This window comes from Myodes glareolus, chromosome 3 (genome assembly GCF_982192425.1).
Source record: "Myodes glareolus chromosome 3, mMyoGla1.1, whole genome shotgun sequence".
Lineage (NCBI taxonomy): Eukaryota > Metazoa > Chordata > Mammalia > Rodentia > Cricetidae > Myodes > Myodes glareolus.
Window position 1 is genome coordinate 61,437,748 of NC_142028.1, and position 24,307 is coordinate 61,462,054.

Sequence of the window (24,307 nt, forward strand, 5' to 3'; positions counted from 1 at the left end):
TGCAGTTAAGACCAAAAAAAAAAAAAACCAAAAAAAACAATGGTTGCTTTTCCAGAGGTTCAGATTCCAGATGTGGTGCCTCACATCTGTAACTCCAGCTCAAGGGGTCCAGTGCCCTCTTCTGATCTCCACAGGCATACATCTAGTGCACAGACACATGCAGACAAAACACCCATACATAAAAACATTTAAAAACAGGCAAACATGAGGGCCAGAAACATGGCTCAGAGAGTAAGAGCACGTACAGCCAAGACCTGAGCTCAGTTTCTAGAACCCACGTAAAGGTGGAAAGAGAGAGTGGACTCCTGCCAAGCCCGCTCACCTCCACATGGACACCACGGTATGCTTGAAGATAAAAGATTTTACAAAAAATGATTTTTAAAAAGGGGGCCAAAGGTCAAGTGATGCTGTACACCTTTAATCCCAGCACTCGGGAGGCAGGGGCAGGCAATCTCTGTGAGTTCGAAGTCAGCCTAGTCTACAGAGTGAATTCCAGGACAGTCAGAGCTATGCAGAAAAACCAGGTCTCAAAAAGGGTGGTGGTGGTGGGAAAGGGGGAAGAGATGGCTCAGCACTTAAAAGCACCTGTTGCTCTTCCAGAGGAACTGGGATCCCAAACATTTACATGGTGGCTCACAACCATCTATAACTCCAGTTCCAGAGCCTGACACTCTCTTCTGGCTCCCTTGTACACCGAGCACTTGTGTTTTACATATGTAGTCAAAGCATTTATACACATAAATAAAAGGATAGAGGTGGCCTCTAGTACCTAAGACCAGAATGTGGATAGTCACAGAAGATGATGCTCCCAAAACAGGTTCTCCTAAGCAGGATGTGGTACTTGATGGTGAGAATGTGGACTCCTCAGCTGGCTTTGAAATCCAGGGCCCTTCAAATAGGAGGAGCTCCAGGGTGAGAGGAGACAAATGGCTGTTCTGTGAATGTGGATGGTCAGAGATACTAAAATGGCCATGGGCATTGGTCTGTTAGAGAGAGGAGACCTGGCATCTACAACATGCCATCTGTACCAGGCACCTGTGTACTGTACCAGCTGTACCAGGCACCTGTGTACCATACCAGTTATACCAGGCACCTGTGTACCAGCTGTATCAGGCACTTGTACTTCTTGGGTCCTGCTCCACTTTGCATAGAAGGAAATTATTACCCAGGGGGGTTAAGAAACTTGCTCAAGGCCATACGGACTCTGTCAAGGTTGCCCAGGGTGCAACTCCACAGTCTTAGTGGCAACTCCATAACCCTCCCATTACTGTAGCTCTTAGAAAACGTTTAAACTTTGCTCTCAAAGCAGTTTTCTATTGGCCCTCTGTGACAGAGGGTCTGCTACCCATTCCACAGATGGACTAGCCAAGGCCCTGAGCTAGCCCTGCAGGTGTGGCATCCTTTGGTTACAGGGGAAATTACTACAGTACAGCTGGGCCCCCGCCACAGCCACAGGGACCTGTAAAACTGGCCCTGGCCGCTCTGACAGCTGCTGTGGATGCCCCGGTGCACCTGGGGAGCTGCAGTCCAGGCCCGGTTTTGCACGAGGCCCTGCTGAGATGTCTCCTCCTCCTCCACCTCCTCAGGGCTGGGGCAGCTGCAGCTGGGCGAGTCAGCCTTAGTCAACCCACTGCTCTTCTGGGCTCTGAAACTCCTTCCTGCAGAGCTGGAGTTGCCTCTGAAGTTGTCCACCCTTCTGGACCCCTCCAGGTAACACACCTCTCCTGCCAGTGGTCTAAGGGACAGGCACTGCCACCTGGTGTCCTGAGCATACTCTGGCACCTTGGGCGCTTTGGGGGGGGGGGGGGGAAGTGCGCGCAAGTCTATGACTCTGGCCCGCCCAGGCAGATTGACATACTTTCTGTCACCAAAGGGTTTGTCCCATGGTGTCACTGCGGGGTGGGGGGCACCAGGAACTTGATCTGCCTCTGAAAGAAAAGGAACCTGAGGTAGAGAAAACTTGGACTTGGAGGCCCACAGCCCAGACTGAGCAGACTTGTAAGACAAGGCCAGGCCCAATTCTGTCAAATGTTCCTCCGCTTTCACGCACATACACATATGGTGGTCCCCGGGGCACTAGAGTACACACCACCACACAGCCTGGGCTGGCCAACCACACAGGAAGAAATGCACACACCCACATGACACTATCTCCCAGCAAGTCACTGCACATACCGTCAACACTCCTTGGTGTCATACAGTATGGTACAATCACACAGCGCTTAGACTAGGATGCTATCCCATCGCCTGGCCTGCAGACACGTCCACCCTGTTAATGCAGCGGTTAGCACAACACAGCAACGCTCATACACCATGCCACAGAAGAGTCCCAAGCTGCCCTCCTAGCTGGCATCTCCTGCACAGCCATTCTGGGAAATAGTCACTGGCAGCACCCAGGCATCTGCCCAGGGCTATACAGATGCAGATGTGCAGAAACCTCCCCAAAGGGAAAGCAGGGTAGGAGAGGACACCTGCTTGCTAGGCTTGGACACTGACTCAGCTGGGAGGGGACAGGGGCAGGAGGAGACAGGCACAAGCCAGGACCTGCCTCTGAGCTGCCCTACTCCCACTTCAACTCCACCTGGAGGCCTGGCATGGAAGAGGTGGGGAGGAGAGGAGAGACTGCCCAATGAGGCCAGACCAGGGCCACTACTGAGTGCTGGGCCCTTGCCACGTCCACACGCCCCTCTCAGCTGGCAATGTTTTCCTTCCGGAGTGGCTGTGGTGCCTGGGCATGAGTTGTTTTGCCACCTGAGGCCTCCAGCCAAGTTTGGGGGTTGGGGAGCTCAGACTGTAATCAGAGGGGCTCAGACTCTCCTCCAAGTGAGAGGGTAGTGCTGTTGTCGGGGAGTCCCAGGGCGGGTGGTCTCAGTGGAACTGGGTGCTGTGGTTACCTTGCGGGGGGGAGGAAGTTGGGGGTGAGGTTGGGGAGGAGGTTGCCTCAGACAGGAAGGCCAAATGGGCCAGGGCAGGGTGGAGGGAGGCGAAGGCAGAGGCAAGCCGGGTTGGGAGGCTCCCTGGGTAGGGGCTTATAAGCGTGAGTGGTGGAGAAGGCTGAGTGTGCATTTGCGTGCTTGTGCAGGTATATTTGTGCATTTCACTAACAATCAGGTTATGTCATGTGCAATGTACTGACTTCCCGTTCACAGCTGGGTTAAATGGGTAGAGTGTGTGTGTGTGTGTGAAAAGCCGGAGAGATCTGTGAATATGCAAGGCCCTGTTTGTGAGTTGTTGTCTCCTTTATGTGGACATACTGTGTGCAGGTTTAAGATCTTACTGTGTGGGCTGGAGAGATGGCTCAGAGGTTAAGAACACTGGCTGCTCTTCCAGAGATCTTGAGTTCAATTCCCAGCAACCACACTGTGGCTCACAATCATCTATAATGAGATCTGGTGCCTTCTTCCGGCCTGTAAACATACATGCTGATAGACACTGTGCACATAATAAATCTTCAAAAAAATTTAAAAAAAAGATTTACTGTGTACAGCTCTTGGGTTCAGGTCTCTTGTGTTTGTGTGCCCAGTCCCATCATCGGGAATGTGTGTAGGTTACCTGTCTTTGTCCAGGTATCTTTGTGTCCATACAACTGTGACTAGAACAGCGGGTACACGCGTCAGTGTGCACTGGCTTGCAGTTCTCTGTGTGTCCTTATGTCCTTAGGGGCATGTGCACATGTGCTCTGTGCTCTGTAGCCCTCTTTAAGTGCATTCCCCATGCTCCACCTCACCTTGACCTGGCCTTCCTTTGATTGCTCTATAACTTGTGTGTGTGCTTGGGAGAGAACAGGCCATTGACTCCAGGAGGCGCTGTGTATCTGAGAAGATACTGACCCTTGGGTCTATCCCCAGGAAGCTACATATGCCCAGCTGGGGCACAACCCCAGCTCATGCCCCAGAGAGGCCACACACCTCAGGAGAGGCTTTGGGCCCTGCCCTCTCTCCCCATGGCATATGGGCCAGAACCTGACGCTGAGGGACTGCTGGACCTCAGCTTCCTGACAGAGGAGGAGCAGGAGGCCATTGCTGATGTCCTCAAACGAGATGCCCGCCTGCGGCAGCTGGAGGAGGGACGGGTCAGGTGAGTCAGGACAGCCACCAGTCAGAAGGAAGGGATTCAGGGTCCTGGGAGGCTGCATGTTGGGTCTTGGTGGTTCTTGGCTCTACCCTCTGATTTTCACTGACCTTGGCCAACTCTGAACCTGTACCAGGTCCTTCAAGTCCTCTTTTCTCTGGGCTTTCCCACTCTGGTCACCACCTTGGGATAGGACACTTTGGTGGACAGACATCACTGTCCTGAATACTCTGCTGGCCACTCCCCAGCCTCAGAACATAGCATCAGAGCCTCTAAGTGAGTCTACAGGCCACCCTGATTGGTCCCTGTCAGCTCCCCATCTCATCCATTGCCCTATAAGCCCCACCCAGATATCCATAAACCTGTCCTAGCCATGCAGTGCTCCCAAATCTGAGTGCTCTTCCAAGCCTAAGGTGCTCCTTCCACCCCCCAGAAGAGCAGTAGAGACCGAGGACCACAAGGGTGACAAACACTGTTGGGGCCGCTGCCTTGACCTTGAACCTCACCATTCTCAGTTAAAACAGAGCAAAGGGTCCATGGAGATGGCTCCATGGGTAAAGCTCTCACTACATAGCCATGAGGAGGAGCTCAGAGCTCCAGCACTCACGTAAATGCCAGGGGCAGTATGGTGGCCCACCCATAGTCCCAGTACTTGGGCAATTCCTGGAGCAAGCTGTCTGGCTAGGCTTGCCAAATCAGTGAGCTCTAAATGCAAGTGAGAAACCTTGCCTTAATATATAGGATGTATGTGTGTGTGTGTGTGTGTGTGTGTAGCTAAGCTACAGAAGGATGAGCCAACTTTAGTTACTGATCTCCACATGCTGTTCCCATGTATGTGGTGGGACCACATACATGGGAACACACACACATGCATGCATACCATACATACATTACACATACATGTGTGATAAATAAACTCTCAGGCACAGCCCACAATCATGAATAATGATTATGATTCTCAACCTAGAGAATTCCAATTTAGCCTTTAAGAAATAATTCACAGGTCAGTGTCTCCAGGAAGCCTTCCTAAGGGTTCCCACAGAAGGTCCTCTTACCGCCATCACTGAACTTTCTAGTCTGGGTTCTGTCCCCTCAGTAGCCTGAGCGACTCCAGGACAAGGGTCATGTGTGTTATTGTTGAGCCCCTGTCCCTGATCCAGAGAGGGTGTCAGGGAGGCTGGTTGGATGAGTAGAGTCAGCTGTGTCCTCCACTATCTTCTAGCAAGCTCCGCGCCTCGCTGGCAGACCCCGGGCAGCTGAAGATCCTGACGGGGGACTGGTTCCAAGAAGCGCGCTCCCAGCGGCATCACCATGCCCATTTTGGGTCTGACCTTGTCAGGGCCTCCATCCGCAGGAAGAAGACCTCCAGGGGTGAGGAGGGAGGGGGAGCTTTGGAAAGCCAAGGGTGCAGACTGTAAATGGGCAGGGCTGAGCTCTGGGTTCTAGTCCTGCCCCCCCCCCACTACTGAGTGTCTGAGTAGCCCCGCCATCTGCGGGCTATAGGAGGTGGATGGGCATTTCCCGTGGGCCATGGCCATTATGGGGCATCTGGAGAATGAAGGCTCACAGAGTTTCTCTCCTGAGCCCAGGAGACCAGACTCTGGGAAGTGATGGTGAGGCAGAGGCTGCTGGGATAGACACCACCGAGGAAGAGCCAGAGCCAAGGTGAGGAGGCAGCATAGAGAGGAGAGGGGGCTGCCAGATTGCCCAGCCCTGAAAACCCTGGCTCCCTCCTTCTAGGGTCTCCATAGAGATGGCTGCTCCAGAGAGACACAGTGAGACCCAAGTGAGTACCCAGTGCCTGGATAAGCCAATAGCAAGCACATTGTGGTTTCAAATGGGGACACACGCTAGGGAAGGAACCCCCATTACTGGGAATCAAGGGATTTGGACAGCTCTCTTCTGTGCTTGGGGGCTTCACCACCTTGATCAACCTGTGGCCTGGACCAAGCCTCTAAGGCAATTGTAAAGCCAGCTATAAAGAATAAGGCTGCAGTGGTGGCAGTGGTGGCGCACGCCTTTAATCCCAGCGCTAGGGAGGCAGAGACAGACAGATCTCTGAGTTCGAGGCCAGCCTGGTCTACAGAGAGTTCCAGGACTGGCTCCAAAGCTACAGAGATACCCTGTCTCAAAGAAACTAAAAACCCCAGCACCACACATAAACCAGGCATAGAGGCGAATACCCATGTCTTGGCACTCAGAAGGTAGAAACAGGAGGGGCAGGAGGCCAAGCGCATCGTCAACCACACATGAGACATGAAGCCAGCCTACTACAACAAAAACAGGGTTGGGTTAAAGCAGGTGAGGCTGAGGCCAAGGACTCAGACGTTACCGCCCCACCAACTGAACCTAGGAGTCAGGCTGGCACATCAGGAGGGACAGGCCCTGGGATGCCAGGGTGTGAAGTACAGGCCTGACTGGTCCTGCAGCTGGTAGGCAGCCCTGCCCTGAGGGCAGCCGTACTCCAACACTGAGGTGAGCTGGCTGGAGTCTCTGACCTCTGACCCCAGCATAACCCTTGACCTCTTCCTCATTAACCCCCATCATGAGCTCTACCCTTTGCTTTCCTCAGGTACCTGACTTTCCCTCACCATATGTAGCCTCAAAGACTTCAGATCATGAGGAGGAACCCCAGGCTCAGGAAGGTGAGTGGGAGGGTGAGCTGGGGAGCAAAAGATATTGAGGCAATCAGAGGCAGTGTTTAGTGACCCCCAACCACCATGTTCGCCTTACTCTTCTCCCTGCCCTCCCACCTGCAATGGGGAGCCCCAGGTCACCTCTCGGCCTGAAGCTGACAGGAGACTAGACTTGTTAACAAGTCCCTCCAGGTTTACTTAGGGATACACACAGGAGAGGGGCTCTCTCAGTAGCTTGTGCCCCACCAGCCCCCTCCCAAGGGGGTGTGCAGGTGGCAGAGACGGACCCAGCGCTGGATCCTGAGCCGAGGGCGGAGCAGGAGTCCTGGCCGTCTGCAGCCCAGGTAGGCGGGAGTAGCCAGCTCGGCTGTTCTCAAGACCGGGAGCGGATTCCAGACCGAGAGTTTGTCTGTTCCGGGGATGAGACCTGTCGGTGACCCCTGCACGGTCCAGGGAAGTAGAGGATGCCCCGATCACTTCTCCTCTCTCCAGATCAAGGTGACCTCCGAGATCCAGGAGAATGGGGAAGAGGCCCCAGGACTCGGCCCTTCGCTCAACCGCATGCTCAGCAGCAGCTCCTCTGTGTCCAGCCTCAATTCCTCCACGGTGAAGGACTAGGGAGGGGCTGGGCGGAGTGCCCAGGCAAGCCCTGCTTGGTGGGAAGCCTGCCTGGGACCCTGACCTCCCACCCCGCCCCGCCCGCAGCTGAGCGGCAGCCTGATGAGTCTGTCGGGGGAACCTGAGGCTGGCACCGTGCAGGTGCGGGGTTCGGTGCACTTCGCACTGCGCTACGAGCCGGGCGCTGCTGAGCTGCGAGTACAAGTGATTCAGTGCCAGGGACTGGCCGCCGCCAGGCGTCGCCGCTCCGATCCGTGAGTGACTACCCTGCAGGTGGGCTGCAGGGGGCTTAGGGGCGGCGAGGGCACTCCTAGACCAGCCCGCCACTCAACTTGCCCCGGCCTCAGTTTCCTCCTCTTCAAAATGGGCACGAAAGTGTTATTGGGAGGCATGCTAAATTGGATACCTGTTAATTGATTAGCATCGGGCCTCCAGGCAGAGCGCTGTGTTCTGGATGGTGACCAGGGAAGCCCTCAGAGCTGGATGATGGTTCTGGAAGGGCCCCCTTTTTACCTCCAGCTTCACTTCCCTCCTCCAGCTACGTGAAAACCTACCTCCTCCCGGATAAGCAGAACAAGCGCAAAACATCGGTGAAGAAACGGAATCTGAACCCGATCTTCAACGAGACTCTGCGGGTGAGGCGACAAGGGTGTTGTTGCCCCCTCCCCGCCCCTTGAAAAAAACTGGGTGCCCTTTGCATCTGCGTGAGTGGCAGGGTCCACCCAGTTAATCTCACTGGTGGTTCTGGGCCTTGTTCTGTGAGAGGAATGACAGAATGACCGGGCCGCTGCTGGTTAGCACAATCCAAAGCCTGGCAATTTGTGCTGGGCTGTGGTAATGAGACCCTAGTTAACCTAGAATCAGGATTCCATCTTGACAAGGAGCATGGGGAGACCAGCTCCAGTCAACAGGCATGCCACAGCCATCCCAGGGGCCTCCAGCGGGCTCCACTAAAACTCACCTCCTGTCCCTAGCACTCCGTCCAGCAGGCTGATCTCCCAGGACGCATACTGAAGCTGTCCGTGTGGCACCGCGAAAGTCTGGGTCGCAACATCTTTCTGGGAGAGGTCGAAGTACCCCTAGACACGTGGAACTGGGACTCTGAGGCTACCTGGCTCCCCCTACAGCCCCGGGTAAGGGATGGTATGCAATGGATCACAGACATCCCTCCTTTACCCCACGGCCCACCAAGCTCCTGCAGAAGGTTCCACAGAGCCTCACTGGGTCTCATACTGATTATTACCATTAGGCAAGGCTTGCCAGCCAGGATGCCCCTTCCTGGAGAGTGTTGCCCATCGTCCTCAGCAGAGTCCTGTCCCCAGTACTCTTCTCTCAACCACCATGTCCCAGCTGCCACTGGAGACACTACCCCATGGCCTATTTCACCACTGAAAGGCCCACCTCCCGCTTTTTCAGGTTCCCCCATCTCCAGATGAGCTTCCCAGCCGTGGACTGCTCTCTCTGTCCCTCAAGTACGTCCCTGCTGGCTCAGAGGGTAAGTAAGAGGCCAAGCTGGCCAGGCCCCTGGGACGTGAGAGACCTGTTCCGTGAGGTGATGGTCTGAACTGGAGTGTCCCCACAGGAGGAGGACAGCCTCTGAGTGGGGAGCTACACTTCTGGGTAAAGGAAGCTCAGGGCCTCGTGCCACTGCGGCCAGGATCCCTGGACACTTACATACAATGGTGAGAGGCAGCATGACATGTCACTCAGTACCTTCCTTCTGCTCCCAACCTCTGGCCAACCTGTCCTTCCAATCAGTTGGAAGTGATCAGCTGGGCAAAGGGCTAGAGTTAGGGGTTGGGGTCAGCTGGTGGGGTGCTTGCTTAGCTGGCATGAGGTCCTGGCTTGGCTCCCTACACAGTACATAAACTAGGGGTGGAGGCAGAGGGACCAATTCAAGGTCATCTATGGCTGCACAGGTTATAGAAGACCCTGTCTTAAAAGTTTAGGCTAGGCATAGTGGCATGTGTTTTTAATTCTAGCACTTGAGAGCCAGAGGCAGGTGCATCTTTGTAAGTTCCAGGATAACCTGGTCGGCCAAGATGACAGAGTAAGACCCTGAACCCTGTCTTTTGTTTGTTTGTTTTTTGTTTTTGTTTTTGAGACAGGGTTTTTTGTTCATTTGTTTGTTTTGTTTTTCGAGACAGGGTTTCTCTGTAGCTTTGGATCCTGTCCTGGAACTAGCTCTTGTAGACCAGGCTGGCCTCAAACTCAGAGATCCATCTGCCTCCCGAGTGCTGGGATTAAAGGCGTGCGTTACCACTGCCTGGCAAGACCCAGTCTTACAAAAAAAAAAGTTGGGGTCAGGGGAATTGAGGAATTGTGTCTTAGCTAAGGTTTCTATTGCTGTGATGAAACACCAAAAATGACCAAAAAGCAAGTTGGGGAGGAAAGAATTTCATTGACTTACACTCCCACATTGAAAGAAGTGAGGACAGGAACTCAAACAGGAAAGGAATCTGAAGGCAGGAGCCGCTTACTGGCTCACTCCTCATGGCTTACTCAGGCTGCTTTCTTATAGAACCCAGTACAACCAGCTCAGGAGTTGCCCAACCCATGGTGGAATGGGCCCTCTCACACCAATCACTAATTAGGGACATGCTCTGTAGGCTTGCCCACAGCCTGATCTTACAGAGACATATTTTTGTTTTGTTTTGCTGCTATTTTTTTTTTTTGAGACAGGGTTTCTCTGTATAACAGTTCTGGCTGTCCTGGAACTCACTCTGTAGACCAGGCTGGCCTTGAACTCACAGAGATCTACCTGCCTCTCCTCCTGAATGCTGGGATTAAAGGACTGTGCCACCACTGCCTGGCACAAAGGCATTTTCTTAATTGGGATTCCCTCCTCTCAGAGGGCTCTAGCCCAGTGGTTCTCAACCTGTGGGTCACAACCCCTTTGAGGGTCACAATATCTGATATTTACCTTATGATTCATAACAGTAGCAAAATTACAGTTATGACGCTGCAACAAAATAATTTTTTTTGGTTGGGGGTCACCACAACATGAGGCACTGCATTAAAGGGTCACAGTGTCAGGAAGCCTAAGAACCATGCTCTAGTCTGTGTCAGGCTGACAAAGAATCAGTCAGTACGGGCTGCATTCTGTGGAGGCTGTGCACCCATAGCACTTAGCACGATGGGAAGGCCACAAGGGCCCCTTCTTGGAAATCTTGGAAGGACAAGCTATGGAATTTGGTCCTGAACTTGTAATTCACTGGACGGTGACTGTGGTTGTCTTTCACCGTGCTGGGGACCAAAATGCTTCAAAGGCACCCCAAGTAGTGTTCTACCACTGAGTTACAGCTTCAGCCCCGTGGTTTTCAAAGTAGGCTTTGGAGAACCTCTAAGTATTTCTGGATGTTACCTTACCCTCAAGAAGTAAAGTGGAGGCAGGCCAGTCTGATTCTGGGTTCCCACTTGGGTTTTCTGTTACCGTACATCCAAGGAACATTCTGCAGAACGGTTCAGAGACTTTGGAAACTCAAGGAGGTGGGCAGGGAATACTGAAGATCATCGGGTGGGGAAATAGCAGAATTGCATTTCAGAGACTTCTCTCTGGGATCCCGGGAACAGTTATCAGTTTCAAGAGCGACCACTAAGAGAGAACTGGTGTAAAGGTCCCAAAGCAGAAAGAGCTGGAGGGCTGGTCTCAGGCAGGGGCCAGGGGAACACGGACATATGAAAGGACAGGCTAGCTAAGCTGGTCACTGACTAGCTTAGCTAGGGAGTGTTAAGGGGTGGGTCACTCAATACCAGCCCTCATTTCTTACCTGTCCCAGCTCAGTGCTACCTGACGACAGTCGGGCCAGCCGGCAACGCACGCGAGTGATTCGGCGAAGCCTCAGCCCTGTGTTCAACCACACCATGGTTTATGATGGCTTCGGGCCTGCCGACCTACGCCAAGCCTGTGCTGAGCTCTCCCTGTGGGACCACGGGGCCCTGGCCAGTCGCCAGCTGGGGGGCACACGCCTCAGCCTTGGTACAGGTGAGCAGAGCAGGGCTCCGAGGGAAGTCAAACTTGGAGGCTTGGGCTCCTGGGGTGGCCTTGGACACTTCCTTCTCTCTCTCTCTCTCTCTCTCTCTCTCTCTCTCTCTCTCTCTCTCTCTCTGTGTGTGTGTGTGTGTGTGTGTGTGTGTGTGCAACAGCCTGGCTGTCCTGGAACTCACTTTGTAGACCAGGCTGACTTCGAACTCAGATCTGCCTGCCACTGCCTCTCAGGCCGTGGGACCACCACACCTGGCTTCGTTTCCCTTTCTTAAACTGTCTTCAAAGAACTGGGGGTGACTGAATACAGAGCATAATCTGGAACAAGAAACTTTTTTGGGGGAGGAACCTGAGGTGTCCAAAGGGACAGCACCCTTCACACTGGCCCACCCCTCTCCAGGCAGCAGCTATGGGCTCCAGGTGCCCTGGATGGATTCTACACCTGAGGAAAAGCAGCTGTGGCAGACACTGCTGGAGCGGCCATGTGAGTGGGTGGACGGCCTTCTGCCCCTCAGAACCAACCTGGTCCCCAGGGCATAGTCCTGTCAAAGCCCTCTATGTACCCCACCAAAGCACACCCATGGCTGGAGTCAATAAAGTCTGTTCCTGGAACCACTGCCTACTCAGCAGGGGATGAGTGGTAAGGCATTGCATGAAAGAGCCCAGGGAATGAAAAAGGGTCACTCAGACATGGAGACCTCAGGGGACTGCTCCTTGGACATGCCCCACCCCCACATACACTCTTCCGAAGCTGCCAAGACAAACATGGTAACGAGTGCTCTGTTTAATAGTCTTTGATTGTATGTAGTGTCCTTGGGCGCCTTCCCTAGTTACTCCCGCCCACTAGGTTGGGGCCTGGGTCCTGCAGTTGCTCCTGGATGCTAGGACAGGTGTGTCAGAAGCTGTTTGTGTCTTCTCTGTTCATTCATCCATGGCTGTGTCCCTTGATCCACTGATGTCATCATTCAGCCTCTCGGGGTCCAGGGGTAACTGGTGTGGCTCCTGCTCGCTGTGCCAAGATGGCTCTCCAAATTCGGTATACCATCCCTCCCCTGGGGACATCAAGGGTCAATGTAATTCAGCCAGAAGAGAAGAAACCCTGTACTCTCTCTTTAGGGACCAAGGTAATTCAGCCAGAAGAAGGCCTGCGATCTCTCTTTAGGAACCACTATGCACAAGGGACTGTGGTTTGCAGGGAGAAATCAAGGCAGGCTCACAGCTCTCTCCCTCTCTCCCTCTCTCCCTTTAACCCTTTCTCTCTCTCTCTCTCTCTCTCTCTCTCTGTGTGTGTGTGTGTGTGTGTGTGTGTGTGTGTGTGTGTGTGGTTCGTCCCTGGAGGACCCAAGATGTACCTGATTCGGGTGTAGACAAGATCATCTTGAGTGGCACAGGTGAGCAGGGTCTGAAGGGTGAAGCTATGGCTCAGGAGCTGGTTGTGAACCAAGACCCACAGAGACAGGGAAAGGTAAAGTTACAAAGAGATACAGCCAGAAACTCAGGTTCTTGCTTCTTCCTACTAAAATTCTCAGGCAGGTTACTTCCCCCTTGCAGCCTCAGTTTCCCCATCCGTCTAATGAGAGGAGCATACTAAGAGCTCGCCCAGCATGGAAGGTCTCTGTAGTAGGGAAAACCTTCGGAGAGCTGGAAGACAAAGTAAGGCACCGCCTCTGGTTGGTGGGGGTCAGGGACAGGGTCAGGGACAGCCAGCACTGCTTGCTTACCGTTTGGATAGTGACTGGGTCTACACTCAGTTCCTGCAGCCACTGCACCAGGCTCTGGTCCTTTGAAAGAGTGGCTGTCAAACAGTCAGGTGATGAGTCCAAAGGTGTCCCTGCTAGAAGTAGCCCTGCACTCCCCATTCCCCAGGCAAGTCTGCTGACCTGGGGGCTCTGAAGCCAGGGCATAAGCCCTGGTCTCTGCATGCACCCCATGTAGGGCCTGGTGCATCAGGGCCTGGCACTCCCGTTCTTTCTCAGCCAGGACATCTCGAAGCCTGTGGGAGGGCAAAGCGGGGAGCAGGGAGAATGGAATAACCTGCGGGTTGAAGCCTGTGCAACTAATTCAGGTGATTCCAAGAGGCTTCACCTGTCAGTCTCAGCGCGCAAGAGGCCCAGTTGAACCGTCAGTGGCGGAGGCCCCTGCTCTGACGGGAGCTGGGTCTGTAGCTGCTGGCTCTCCTGCGGTTTCTGCTGGGACTCCGCTTTACTCCACTCCTCTGACTTCGGTGAGACCGCTTTCTTCTCCACCTCTGCCAATTCGAGTGGGCTGAGCTCAAGGCGGGCGCGACGCCCGTTTAGGACTCAGAGGGCCCGGGAGTTGGAAGTGGGTAGTGACCAAACAGCGCAAATCAGGGTCCTTCCCGCCTCACGGAACTGAGCCTCCAACCATCCAGTTTTATGCTCGCCACGCTTCCCGGAGCCACACCCGCCATAGCCACACCCCCCGTCCGGCTGGCGGGCTCCAACCCCGCCTACCCGCGTCCAGCACCGCCAGCGCCGCCCGGACTGCACGACTGAGTAGCGAGTCCAACACGAACATCCAGTGTGGGCGGATCTGGCGTCCGCGGAGGATCTGTTTCACCTAGGGAGGGAGGGAGGGCGCGGCTGACACAGTCTGAACCGCAAACAGAGGTGGGGTTTGGATTGCCAAGCCCTAGAAAGTCTGGGACAGAAAGGTGGGCGGACTTGGGGTCAAGGGCGGGACTGAGAGACCAGGACTGGAGAGACGTGCTTCTTCCCGGAAGTCATAGAATTCTAGAACATCAAGTCCTTGCAGGGAGCTCACGACCTGTTATTGCACAGCCCTAACTGCGAGGAAGCTTCCTCACCGCTTCTGGAAATGCGAAGAGCGGCCCATTCAGAAGGGCAGGCCCCAGGCCCTGGGCCCGCAGCTGAGCTTGCAGGGCCCGCAACTCTTGGGCCAGCTGCCGGCGGTTAGGCGTGTGGATTTGTGCTCCGAGGCAGCGAAGCAGCTGTTCCACATGATTCCTGCTGAGTCGAGAATCCTGAGAAGAGAGGGGCCGTCCGTGGGTGTTCCCATCCGCCGTCAACCTAGAAACTCGCTGGTGGGCCATCAGTCCTTAGCCTAGCCTGACCACCAGGGGGCGCTGGGGCGGGCCGCCCACCTGTTCCTGCTCCAGTAGATTCTCTGCTAGTGTGGGCAGCTCCTGTTCCAGCACTGCGGCCAGCATGGCCCGGCGCTTGCTCTCCTGGTGCAGCAGACTCAGCCCCGAACTCTCCTCGGGGGAGGCGGGTTCCTCGGCTGCGGGCTCCTCAGGCACACTGGGCAAAAGGATGAGCGTCAGATGAAGGGTGGGCAACGCCACGCAGCCGCCTCTGCTGCAGGGTTTGAATCCTGGCTCTTTTGCTTTTATGTCTACTTCACGGGGATAATAGAAATTAAGCTCAGGTGGAGAGGGACAGAGTGAACGCAACACGCATCTGGGGGAGTGCAGGAGGTAACAGATGCTGTTCTTGTAAGCGGTCAGGGTGTTCGGGACTCAGGGAGGCCTTTTCTGAAAGAAATGAATAGAAAGGCAAAACCAGATGAAGAAAACCCATTCCAGGACCCTAGGCACTCACCGGAGCTGGCTAGTGTCCCCATAACTAAGGCAGCGCTTTGGCGGACTGAGTGGGTGCTGAGAGGGTGCTTGGGGTCTCGGAAATGTCTGAGACTGGGTGGCTGAGTCAGCTGAAGGACTGGAGTCAGTGGAAGGGGCACCTGAGGGAGGGACAAGTCATCAATCAGTCTTCACAACAGCTCATCACCTCTGCCCTCCACTGTGTTCACTTCCTCCACCCTCAAAGCACCTGGGGGCTGGGGAGTATAGCGAGGAGAGCCGGGGCTGCAGCTCCTCTTCCCTGGCTGCAGGAAGGGGTCGTCCAACAGTTCTTGGGCACTGGCTCGGAGGCAGGGATCTGGTTCAAAAGTTCGGAGGAGGAAGGCTTGGGCCTCAGCTGACAGGGAACTGGGCACTGGAGGGTGCACCTTGTACATGCCCACCTGTGGAGGTGGGACAGACCGGATAAATCCAAGATTACAGGCGGTCAGGGCCCTATCTGGCTCCACCCACCCTCCATAGGCTACACCCCAGAGGAACTCACCTGAAACATAGCAGCCTGCGGGCTCCCTAGTTCGTGGAAGGGTGGTCGACCTGTGGCCATCTCAATCACAGTGCAGCCCAGAGACCAGATGTCAGCTGCCTTTCCATATCCTCGTGGGCCCTGGTCAATGATTTCTGGGGCCATATACTGCAGGGTCCCTAGAAAATGAATCAGAACAACAATGGCAACCCAGGCTTCAATGTGTCCATCATCCGCTGGCCACCTGCCCCCATGGTGAGCCCATCATCTCAAATAGTGGGCATCAGATTCCTATCGTGAGTTTCATCATCTACCTAGGCTCCATCGCCCACCAAGCTTCCGTTTCTAAGCTAGGCTGTACGGTGTTCAAAGACTCCATCAGCCACAGCTTGTACATATTTCACTGTCTTCCCCCCCCAAACTCTACCAACCCCCCCCCTTTGCCTTACATCTATCTGAGGTGCCAAACTCATTTTCATCAATTGTCCAACCTCGGAGTCTAGAGTTTATCACCTCCCCTTGGATCCAGTCACCTGCCCCCAGATTCCATTCACCGTTAGAGCTGTAACTCTGCCCAGAAGAAACTCCATTTCCCAGAAGTCTCCGAGAGTTCACCACCCACCTGTGAAAGTCTCTGTGCAGGGCGTGATGCCTGCCAGCCGCTTGGAGGTGCCAAAGTCAGAAATCTTAAGTAGTCCACTAAAGGTGTTGATCAATACATTGTCCCCCTGATGGAAGTGGACACTGGGATTGGTCCCTGAGATGAACTAGACGCCCCCATCCTGAGACCTGAATCTCCTGGAGATTACATTCTGAGCCAGCCTCTGTCAAATCTTCCCCCAGCTGTCCCATGTATATGCCCTTCTTGGTGCTGCTGTCTGCTCTGACTTCAGACATGACTTTTCTTCTTTCAAGGAACCTCTCTGCTAGGTCCCCCACCTTTGCAAAGTTGGGTTCTCTCACTCCAAACTGCCAGCCTCGGACCTGCACAGTGTCTCCCCCACACCCGGCAGGCCAAGTGGACCAGCCACAGGGCTAACCTTGATGTCCCGGTGCACAATGCGGTTCTCATGAAGGTAGCTGAGTCCCTGCAGGATCTGACGTGTGTAGAAACTAATAGTACTCTCGTTGTCCTTTAGGGGTCCCCACACCGACCTAAGCAAGGAAGACAGGCTACCTGGGCAGAGACAATTCACGTTTATTATTTACACCTGCTTACTCCCCACAATGTCCCTCTGCCCCAGGCCCAGGCACACCCATTGCCATGACCCAGACTCCCATCCCCAAACTCACTCCCCCAGCTAATTCTAGGTGACACACACCCACGCTAGAGTTCATTTCCCCTCTAGGGCTTGCCACCCCTGTCTGACTCCATTCCCATGCCCCACACCTCAGGTTTCACTCCCCTCCCACGCAGGACTGGTACCTCCAGGCACTTCCTCCATGAAGATTTTGAGGTAGCCGCCCTGGCTGGCCGAACCCAGATAGCGCACTATATTCTTGTGGCGCAGTCGTTTGTGAAGAGCGATCTCTTCATGCAGGGGCTGGGAAAACCTGGGAATGTAGAGGAGAGGGCAATGAACAAGATGGGAGCGGAGATAATCCCCCACGACCCTGTACCATGAGACCATGCTCCCAGAATCAGCTTTCTACACTTTTATTACCCCGCCCACAGGCCTCTTCCATCTGCCCCACTCACATTCCCAGCCATCTTTCCATGCCCACAGCCGCTCCCGTCCACACACCTGACCTGCTCATACCCACCCTCCAGAGCCCTGGAACCTGCGTGAACCAAGGCGGCACACCTGCTATCCCGCTCTGGAATCTCCTTGATGGCGATTCTCACCCTCGTGTGCCTGTCGCGGCCAGCGTACACCACTCCGTACGTGCCTTTGCCCAGCACCAGCCGCTCACCGGTTTCCAAGTACTCGTAATCAAACTGAAGGGCACAGAGGGTAAGGACCCAGCTCAGCTCAGCTGGGCCCTTCGCTCTTGGCTCTCCTCCAGCCCCCAGTTCCACCGCCTCACCTCCAGCACCTCCCTCGCGCCCTCTGCCTCCTCAGTGGGTGCTGAGGAATCTGGATTCATCACCAAGACCTGAATTAGGCCACAGAACCTGAAGAGGACAAGGAAGTGGAAAAGGCAATCTAGATAGGAACCATCCCCCAAGAGCCCCAGGCCAACTTTGCCCCCCACTTCCTTTCTCTCGGTCCCCTGGGCATCCCAGCCCCAACTCCAAAAGGCTGAGCGGACCATTGGCAGCGCTCGACGCTGGGGAAGCACAACTGGACATCCTGGGCAGGAGGAAGTGCGTAGAGGAAGCAGCAGCGCTGGTCCAGCTTGGAGGCACTAGGGAAGGAGAGAGGCCAGTGAATGTCAGGCTTGGCGGGCCAGGGGCTTGCTGAAGGTTCTGCCTCTCACCTGATTCCACAGATGGAGGGGACTGGGAAGGTCCAGCTGGAAGAATCCTCCTGCGAGAAGAAAAAGTGTATATGGGGTGTGTGTGGGGGGGGGGTACTGTGATGGGTAGGAGAAAGGAATGCATAGCAGAGAGAAGACTCGAGAGGGGGCATCACCTGAGTCTTGGGCTCCAGCAGGCTTAGGGTCACTGCACTCACTGGGTCTGTCCCCTGAATCGTGAGCCTGGCAGGCAGCAGGACTTTGTTAATCTCCAGCAGCAGCACCTTCAAGCAGTAGGGGAAAGAGATCTGTCAGGAGCCACATGCCTGGTCCCTGACTCCCAGGGTCCCCGGCTCCCACTGGCCTCACCAGGCACTGGTCCACCTGAGGAGAGGCTGACTTGAAAGGCTGGCAGGACTGCAGCAAGAAGTGGAGCCAAAAGTGAGCTCGCAGCAGGGGTCCTCCTGAGGGCTCTGGCGTGGGCCTGAAGTGCTGATACAGCAGGAAGGTTTCCATCACTGATACCAAGTACCTGAGAGCACACACAGCGTTGGCCTCAGCTCAGCCCAGGTACCTGGCTGCGGGTAGTCAGAACAGGGGCATCGGTGCCATGGGCAGTGGTATCAACATGTTGGGGTCGTGACTGGGAGGTGCCAGTGGACACAGGTGCAGGAACGAAGAAGGGGCCACCTACCATATGGGGGCATTGAGCTTGTACAGCTGCTCTGCAGCCCGTACCACCTTGATGGGGTCATTGACAAGGATCTGGGCTCCCAGGTAGAATCCTACATCCCAGTAATACTGCATCTTCGCCACACAGCCTTTGCGGGCTAGCAGGCAGCCCAGCTTCATGCCTGGTGGGGCGGTATGGACTCCAGTGAGTGTAGGTGCAGGAGCGAGGAAGTCCCAAGTGTGGGTCACACTGTAGTCTATAAGCACCAGAGTTTACATGAACATAAATAGGGGCCAAAAGGTAGGCATGGCAAGATCTTGTCCTAGCACACGTGAGGGCTTGGGCACAAGTAGATGTGGAATTCAGTAGAATGGACACACGCGTGGGCTTGGGAAGAACGTGGGATTCAAAGGCTCCCAAGGCCTTCGGCGTGGTTATGAACAGATCCATCACAAAGACGTGCCAGCGCTTCTTGCTGTCCAGGGTTCTTTCCTTGCCCTCTCTGGACCCTGCGCTGGGTACAGTGGGCTAGCAGCAGGGTTTACCTATCAGCTGAAGTTCCTCAGAGTCTTCAAACTGCTGCCCAGCTGCAATGAGGAGTACTGCCGCATTGATGCCGGAGTGCAGGCTGGGTTCCACATCAAAAGCCTTGCGGTACCTGGAGTCGGGTTGGGCGTGGGATGCAGGGCTGGATGGATGCCCACAGCCCCATCCCTCATCCTCCTAGCTGAGCCCTGTACCCACTCTCTTGTGTGAGTTACCAGTGATAGGCCTGCTCCAGGTGCCTCGCATTTTGGAAGCCAGAGCTGAAGAACATGTCCTTGTAGACACGACCACACATGCAGTACAGATCAGGTGCCACGGGACCTTCGTGCTGCACCAATGGCAGCAGCACAGCCAGGGCTTTCTCCCGGTCCCCAGGCCTGTTCCTCCTAAGGCAGAGGAAAACGGGCTGAAGATCTGTCTGATGGCTCTGACCCACCCAGTCCAGCGACCCCCTAGGCTATAAACAGAAGGAACCCTTCTAGGGGCTTAATATTAATAAGTCCCAAATGACACTGATCCTGCTGGCATTGATCTCTAGAGCTAGTGACCCCCAGTGGAAGTGATTTCTAGTTGCAAACAGCTCTAAGGGGTAGGACCTTGAACAGCTATGACCCTTTCAAGGGGGATGCCAATGTTCTTGCTCTGCAGAGATCAAGGCACAGGAACCCTGTGACTCTGACCCAAACCTTGGCCCACCACTCACCTGTTGAGGGCAAATGTGTAATGGAAGCAGACATTGTGCTGCTCAGCCACGTCACAGGTGGGCAGGGCCTGCAGCGTCTCCACCAGCTCGATGATGGCTGAGTAGTCCTGTGGGAGGGAACAGGCATTGCCAGGATGAGCCCTTGACAAGGAGGAAAATCCTTATTATTGTTGTTGTTGTTGTTGGTGGTGGTGGTTTTGTTTTTCAAGACAGGGTTTCTCTGTGTAGCCCTGGCTGTCCTGGAACTCGCTCTGTAGACCAGGCTGGCCTCGAACTCACAGAGATCTGCCTGCTTCTGCCTCCCGAGTGCTGGGATTAAAGGCAGAGGAAAATCTCGAGACTGAGTCTGTCCAGTTCCTAATACTCTCCTCCCCCTATCCTGAAGACTCTGCAGAACTCTTTTAGGCCAAGCAAATTCAAGCCCGTACCTCCCATGGAGAACCCACTGTACATCCTCTGTTGGGCATTGCTAACCTCACAAATGCCTTCTAAGGCAGTGACATGATCATCCCTCAGAAATAAGAAAATGAGGCTGGACAGTGGTGGCGCAGGCCCTTAATCCCAGCACTCGGGAGGCAGAGGCAGGTGGATCTCTGTGAATTTGAGGCCAGTCTGGTCTACAGGAGCTAGTTCCAGAATAGGCTCCAAAACTACAGAGAAACCCTGTCTCGAAAACAAAACAAAACAAAAACAACAACAACAATAACAAAACAAACAAAAAGAAAGAAATAAGGAAATGAGGGCTGGAGAGATGGTTGGGCAGCAGCTAAGAGCTCTCTTTGCTCTTCCAGAGGACCAAGTTCAGTTCCCACATACATACAATTAAAAAATAAAATACATCTTTAAAAAGATAATAAAGTCAGGTGTGGTGGCACGAGGCAGAAACAGGTGGCTATGTAGGCCAGCCTGATCTACATATCAAGTTCCGTGGCCGCCAGGGATACACAGTGAGACTATGTTTTTAAAAAAACAATATAAAACAAAACAAATGAGGAAATGGAGGCTCAGAGAGTTTTGTCAATTTACTTAAAGGCATCAGCAAAGCTCAGTCAGGAGTTGAACTTGGATTTGTCTGGCAACAAATGCCTGTTATACAATGATCTCGCACTCTTTCTTTCCTACTCAGGTTTTGGCACAGGATCCCTTTTTGGCCCAGGCTAGCCTCCAATTTGCTTGTAAACAGGATGACCTCAAATTCCCGCTCTCCCCGATTCTACCATTTGAGTGCTGGAGTTACATCCTATGCTATGGCCTTTCAGAACACCGGTGACACACCTGTACATCGCGGTAAGACAGCAACAGGTTCATGATGATATCAGGACTCAGCAGCTCTACACTGTCCAGCCTCCTCTGCAGGCGAGCCAGCTCCTGCCTCAGCTGCTGCCCACTGAATCGCTCCCGAGCCTGCCGGATATCCTGCCGAATGGTCTCCCGGAAATAGCCGCTGATGCCCAAGGCCAGGGAAGGGAGGGAGAGAGAATGATGGGCCTGTCCGTCAGCCCTTGCCCACTTTACCCTCATCAGCCTCTTCCTGGTGCCCCCTCCTTGTGAGCCCCATTACCAAGAGTCTGTGGGTGTGGCCTCCAACAGGCGGGCAAGACGGCCCACCAGGGGAGTGAGCAGGGCTTCAGTGCCAGCCCCAGCCTGTACTAGCCCATCAGCTATGCCCCTCAGGAGGCCTGCATCACCACATAACACCCGGCCAGTGGCTGTCACCACATAAGGGATCAGTGTGTAGCTGCCAACACAGTCCTGGTGGGAAGAAGGCAGCAATCAGTAGAGATCACACACAGGTCAGCAGAGAGTTAGAGAGTGACCAGAGATTAGTACCAATAAAGACAGGAATAGCGGAAAAGGGTCACGGTCACACTTTACAAGAGGAGGCGACATGGAGCAGAGGGTCACACTGATGTCAGAGGTAAATGAAAAGTCGGGGAAGATTAGTGGCGGTCAAAGGTTACAACACATAGCATGAACAGTAAATTCTGCTCACCGAGTTCTTCTGGAAAACATCCTCCTGCAGGAGGCAGACAATCAGATACTGGCATTCTGGGAAGCCCATACCCCAGCCCTACACCTGTCCCTACCACCAATCTGACCACTCACACGCAGGGCCTGCAGGCCGGGGAGCTCAGTCTGGGAACAGAGGAGCACGTTGTTGGTCATGCTGAAGCTCTCCCGCACGCCGAGGTGGTAGAACAGGGAGGGTTGCGCCAGGGAGCTGCTCACCTCCAGCACCACCACATCTGTGGACACAGAGGTGTCGGCCTGAGAGCTGACACACAGCTCCAGGGGAAGGAGCCTGGGGATGTATGCCACTTCAACTGCCCTGCCTGCACCTCCTGCCAGGCCCAGCTCTGCTCTAAAGAACTTCCCAATGCTTTCACAATTCTTGTATTGCTGGTGTTACGGAAGATTGTCCAAGGACCCACATCCCTCTGAGCCCCCAAAATGAGCTATATAACAGTGCTCCCTCTGGGCAAATATATTCCACATTATGTAAGAGACAGGAACTCTGTAAACAGAAGTCCTGTACTCTGACTCCTCAACCTAGTCTCACTCTGTCTCTGGTTTATTTCATGGATATATGTTTGTGTGTCCGTGTGAGTGTATGATAGGAGAAGGCATTAGATCCTTCGGAGACAAAGGTACAGGTGGTTGTGAGTCACCCCATGTGGGTACTAGGGACCTCAGGTCCTCTGGAAGAGCAGCAAGTGCTCTTAACCGCAGAGCCATCTCTCCAGCCTTGAAGTCAGGGTCTGTGAAGACAATTCTGTGCTTTTATGTGTGCGTGCGTAGCTTTCTGTCTGCAAGGGAGGGACAGTGTGACTCAACACGGATGAGTCCATGTCTGTATCTGTGGTGTGCTTGGGTCAGCCTTCATTTTTAAGCTGCGATTTCACAGATGTCCAGGAAACACGGTTCCCTGACTCTGGGAGGAACAAATAGGGGTGAGGTGGAGCATCCGGGTAGGTGGAAAAGAAAGGAATTTGCCTTCTTCTGACCTCTCCTCTGGCCGTCCTGCAACCCCACCCCGCCCCTCCCATTCTCTTTTGATCCCAAGTCTCCTAGAATCCAATCCGGATGGGTTGTCTCAGCGCTTCCTTTCCCGCCTCTTTAGACCGATCCTTGGTTGTCGTAACTTCTCAGCTTCAACCTTGTGGTGACAGCTTGCCCTAGACCAAGCACCCTCTCAGGATTCACGAAGAGAACGACGTGAGATCACCCTGAAAACGCGTTCTCCGGCCTACGCAGAGAACCACAGCTCTGCCCCTCCTAAGCCCCGCCCCTAGAGCTCGCCTGCCCCGCCCCACCTGCGAGGCACCACGCTAACCTTTGGGAGTCCAGCCTGGACTCCCAAATCCAGTCTCGGGTCTCGTCATATCCATAATCCACTAAATTCCCGTGTCGTTATCACAGCCCCGTCTTACGCCCTGCTTTAGCTTACCATAGATGCCGTAGATCTGACACCCACGCCCGCCCCGTCAGGGGTCGCCGAGCTCCGCCCCTTACCCCGCCCAAGCTCAAGCCCCGCCCCCAGGGTCTCACCCGCGTTGTAGAAGGAGTCCAGCGCCGCGGTGTCACCTAGAGCCAGCGTCGCGAAGGGCAGGCTGCGCAGCTGCGGGGGTGGCCGTGTGCCCTGGAGCTGAGCGCAGGCCTCGCGCAGGCATCGCAGCGGCAGCGGCTCTGCTTCGGTTCCCGCGCCGGGCTCCTCCTCTGACCCGGGCTCCCGGGTCAGCACGTAGACCACACTGAGCGGCCGGCTCCGCGCGCAGCCCCGACCCGCAACCGCGGGGGACGATCGGCCCCGGCTCAGCGCCTCCGCCAGAGGGTCCTGCCAGCAACTGCCCGCGCGTTCTAGAACCCCGGCCCCGGGACACGGACCCGCCATGCGGGGGCGCTCGGGTGCCGGGCGCCGGGCGCGTAAGACCCGGGACAGGGCACGAGGCTGGAGATGTGACTCCAAGCCGGGATCCGGAGATGGGTTGGACGTGCTCACGTTCCGGAAATCTGAAGTCCAGACAGAAATCTTTGCTCAAACTTTCACGGTCCTTTCAGATCTGCAATACAGGACTGGGTTCTGGGAATCTGGGGTACCCAATAATCCTCGGCTCACAGGTCACAGAAGGATCCTGGGAATTCAACCGGCAGTATGCGACACCCAGACTTCTCAAGGGAGTGCTGGCAGTCTCTGTTCTGCCCTCACTTGTAGGCTGGGCCCAGCCCTTTCCCGACTGGGAAAGCTCCACCCTCGGCCCTGGGGCAATGCGGCTCCCCAGCGACTCTCCCTCCCTCCTCTCCCGCTAAAACCTCTGACACTGTCCACTTCCGGAACAGCCTGTGCCCCTATTCGGGCCAAACACTGTGGATTGCTCCCTGGCAGGCGCTCATAAGATGTGTGGCCCCGCCAAGGAGAGGGAAGAAGAGGGCCCTCGTCCTACAGGGAGCTGATGAATGAAAGGATGTCAGGACACGGGGCGGCGGGGGAAGGGGGTGTCGGGAGGTGACACTATGTAGTACTAGTAGGTGCCCCATGGTGTAATGTTCATGCTGGTAGATAGGGGCTTGACGTCTTGAACTTTGATAGGCTTG

At 54.8% G+C, this 24,307-nt stretch overlaps 2 protein-coding genes across 4 annotated transcripts; one reads left to right on the forward strand and one right to left on the reverse strand.

The window, feature by feature from the left end:
• The first annotated feature begins 1,558 nt into the window (after positions 1 to 1,558).
• On the forward strand, positions 1,559 to 11,922 carry Sytl1 (synaptotagmin like 1). The gene is made up of 15 exons (XM_048434105.2): positions 1,559 to 1,710; positions 3,849 to 4,077; positions 5,294 to 5,442; positions 5,661 to 5,736; positions 5,812 to 5,857; positions 6,644 to 6,716; positions 6,957 to 7,051; positions 7,200 to 7,313; positions 7,413 to 7,579; positions 7,864 to 7,960; positions 8,300 to 8,458; positions 8,742 to 8,820; positions 8,908 to 9,007; positions 11,105 to 11,310; positions 11,711 to 11,922. The coding sequence occupies exons 2-15, from the start codon at positions 3,887 to 3,889 to the stop codon at positions 11,848 to 11,850; spliced, it is 1,692 nt and encodes a 563-aa protein (XP_048290062.1). The 5' UTR covers positions 1,559 to 1,710; positions 3,849 to 3,886; the 3' UTR covers positions 11,851 to 11,922.
• A 154-nt stretch (positions 11,923 to 12,076) lies between these two features.
• Map3k6 (mitogen-activated protein kinase kinase kinase 6) lies at positions 12,077 to 23,972 on the reverse strand. Of its 3 annotated transcripts, XM_087904516.1 has the most exons (29): positions 23,264 to 23,968; positions 21,821 to 21,960; positions 21,708 to 21,731; positions 21,276 to 21,466; positions 20,990 to 21,158; positions 19,715 to 19,821; positions 19,227 to 19,397; positions 19,011 to 19,123; positions 18,487 to 18,646; positions 18,162 to 18,324; positions 17,969 to 18,076; positions 17,814 to 17,863; positions 17,646 to 17,741; positions 17,421 to 17,508; positions 17,198 to 17,331; positions 16,819 to 16,946; positions 16,433 to 16,569; positions 16,015 to 16,120; positions 15,414 to 15,571; positions 15,120 to 15,312; positions 14,892 to 15,030; positions 14,435 to 14,591; positions 14,138 to 14,314; positions 13,785 to 13,890; positions 13,396 to 13,558; positions 13,191 to 13,303; positions 13,032 to 13,105; positions 12,663 to 12,739; positions 12,077 to 12,362 (listed from the first exon to the last, which is right to left on the reverse strand). In XM_087904516.1, the coding sequence occupies exons 1-29, from the start codon at positions 23,604 to 23,606 to the stop codon at positions 12,272 to 12,274; spliced, it is 3,876 nt and encodes a 1,291-aa protein (XP_087760642.1). In that variant the 5' UTR covers positions 23,607 to 23,968; the 3' UTR covers positions 12,077 to 12,271. The 3 variants fall into 3 exon arrangements, with proteins under 3 accessions (XP_087760642.1, XP_087760644.1, XP_087760643.1); XM_087904518.1 differs by lacking the exon at positions 12,663 to 12,739 and having other exon boundaries at positions 23,264 to 23,972; XM_087904517.1 differs by lacking the exon at positions 21,708 to 21,731.
• Positions 23,973 to 24,307: the final 335 nt, after the last annotated feature.

Bases quoted from the DNA above. Each gene is read 5' to 3' on its own strand.
- Sytl1 (XM_048434105.2), top strand. From the start codon at position 3,887: ATGCCCCAGAGAGGCCACACACCTCAGGAGAGGCTTTGGGCCCTGCCC. The intron at 5,858-6,643 runs GTGAGTACCCAG...TGCTTTCCTCAG, and splicing joins AGAGACACAGTGAGACCCAA to GTACCTGACTTTCCCTCACC. The intron at 9,008-11,104 runs GTGAGAGGCAGC...TACCTGTCCCAG, and splicing joins CTGGACACTTACATACAATG to CTCAGTGCTACCTGACGACA.
- Map3k6 (XM_087904516.1), bottom strand. From the start codon at position 23,606: ATGGCGGGTCCGTGTCCCGGGGCCGGGGTTCTAGAACGCGCGGGCAGT. The intron at 21,159-21,275 runs GTAATGGGGCTC...CTTGGGCATCAG, and splicing joins GCCACACCCACAGACTCTTG to CGGCTATTTCCGGGAGACCA. The intron at 19,398-19,714 runs GTGAGTGGTGGG...CCTCTGCCTTAG, and splicing joins TACACATTTGCCCTCAACAG to GAGGAACAGGCCTGGGGACC.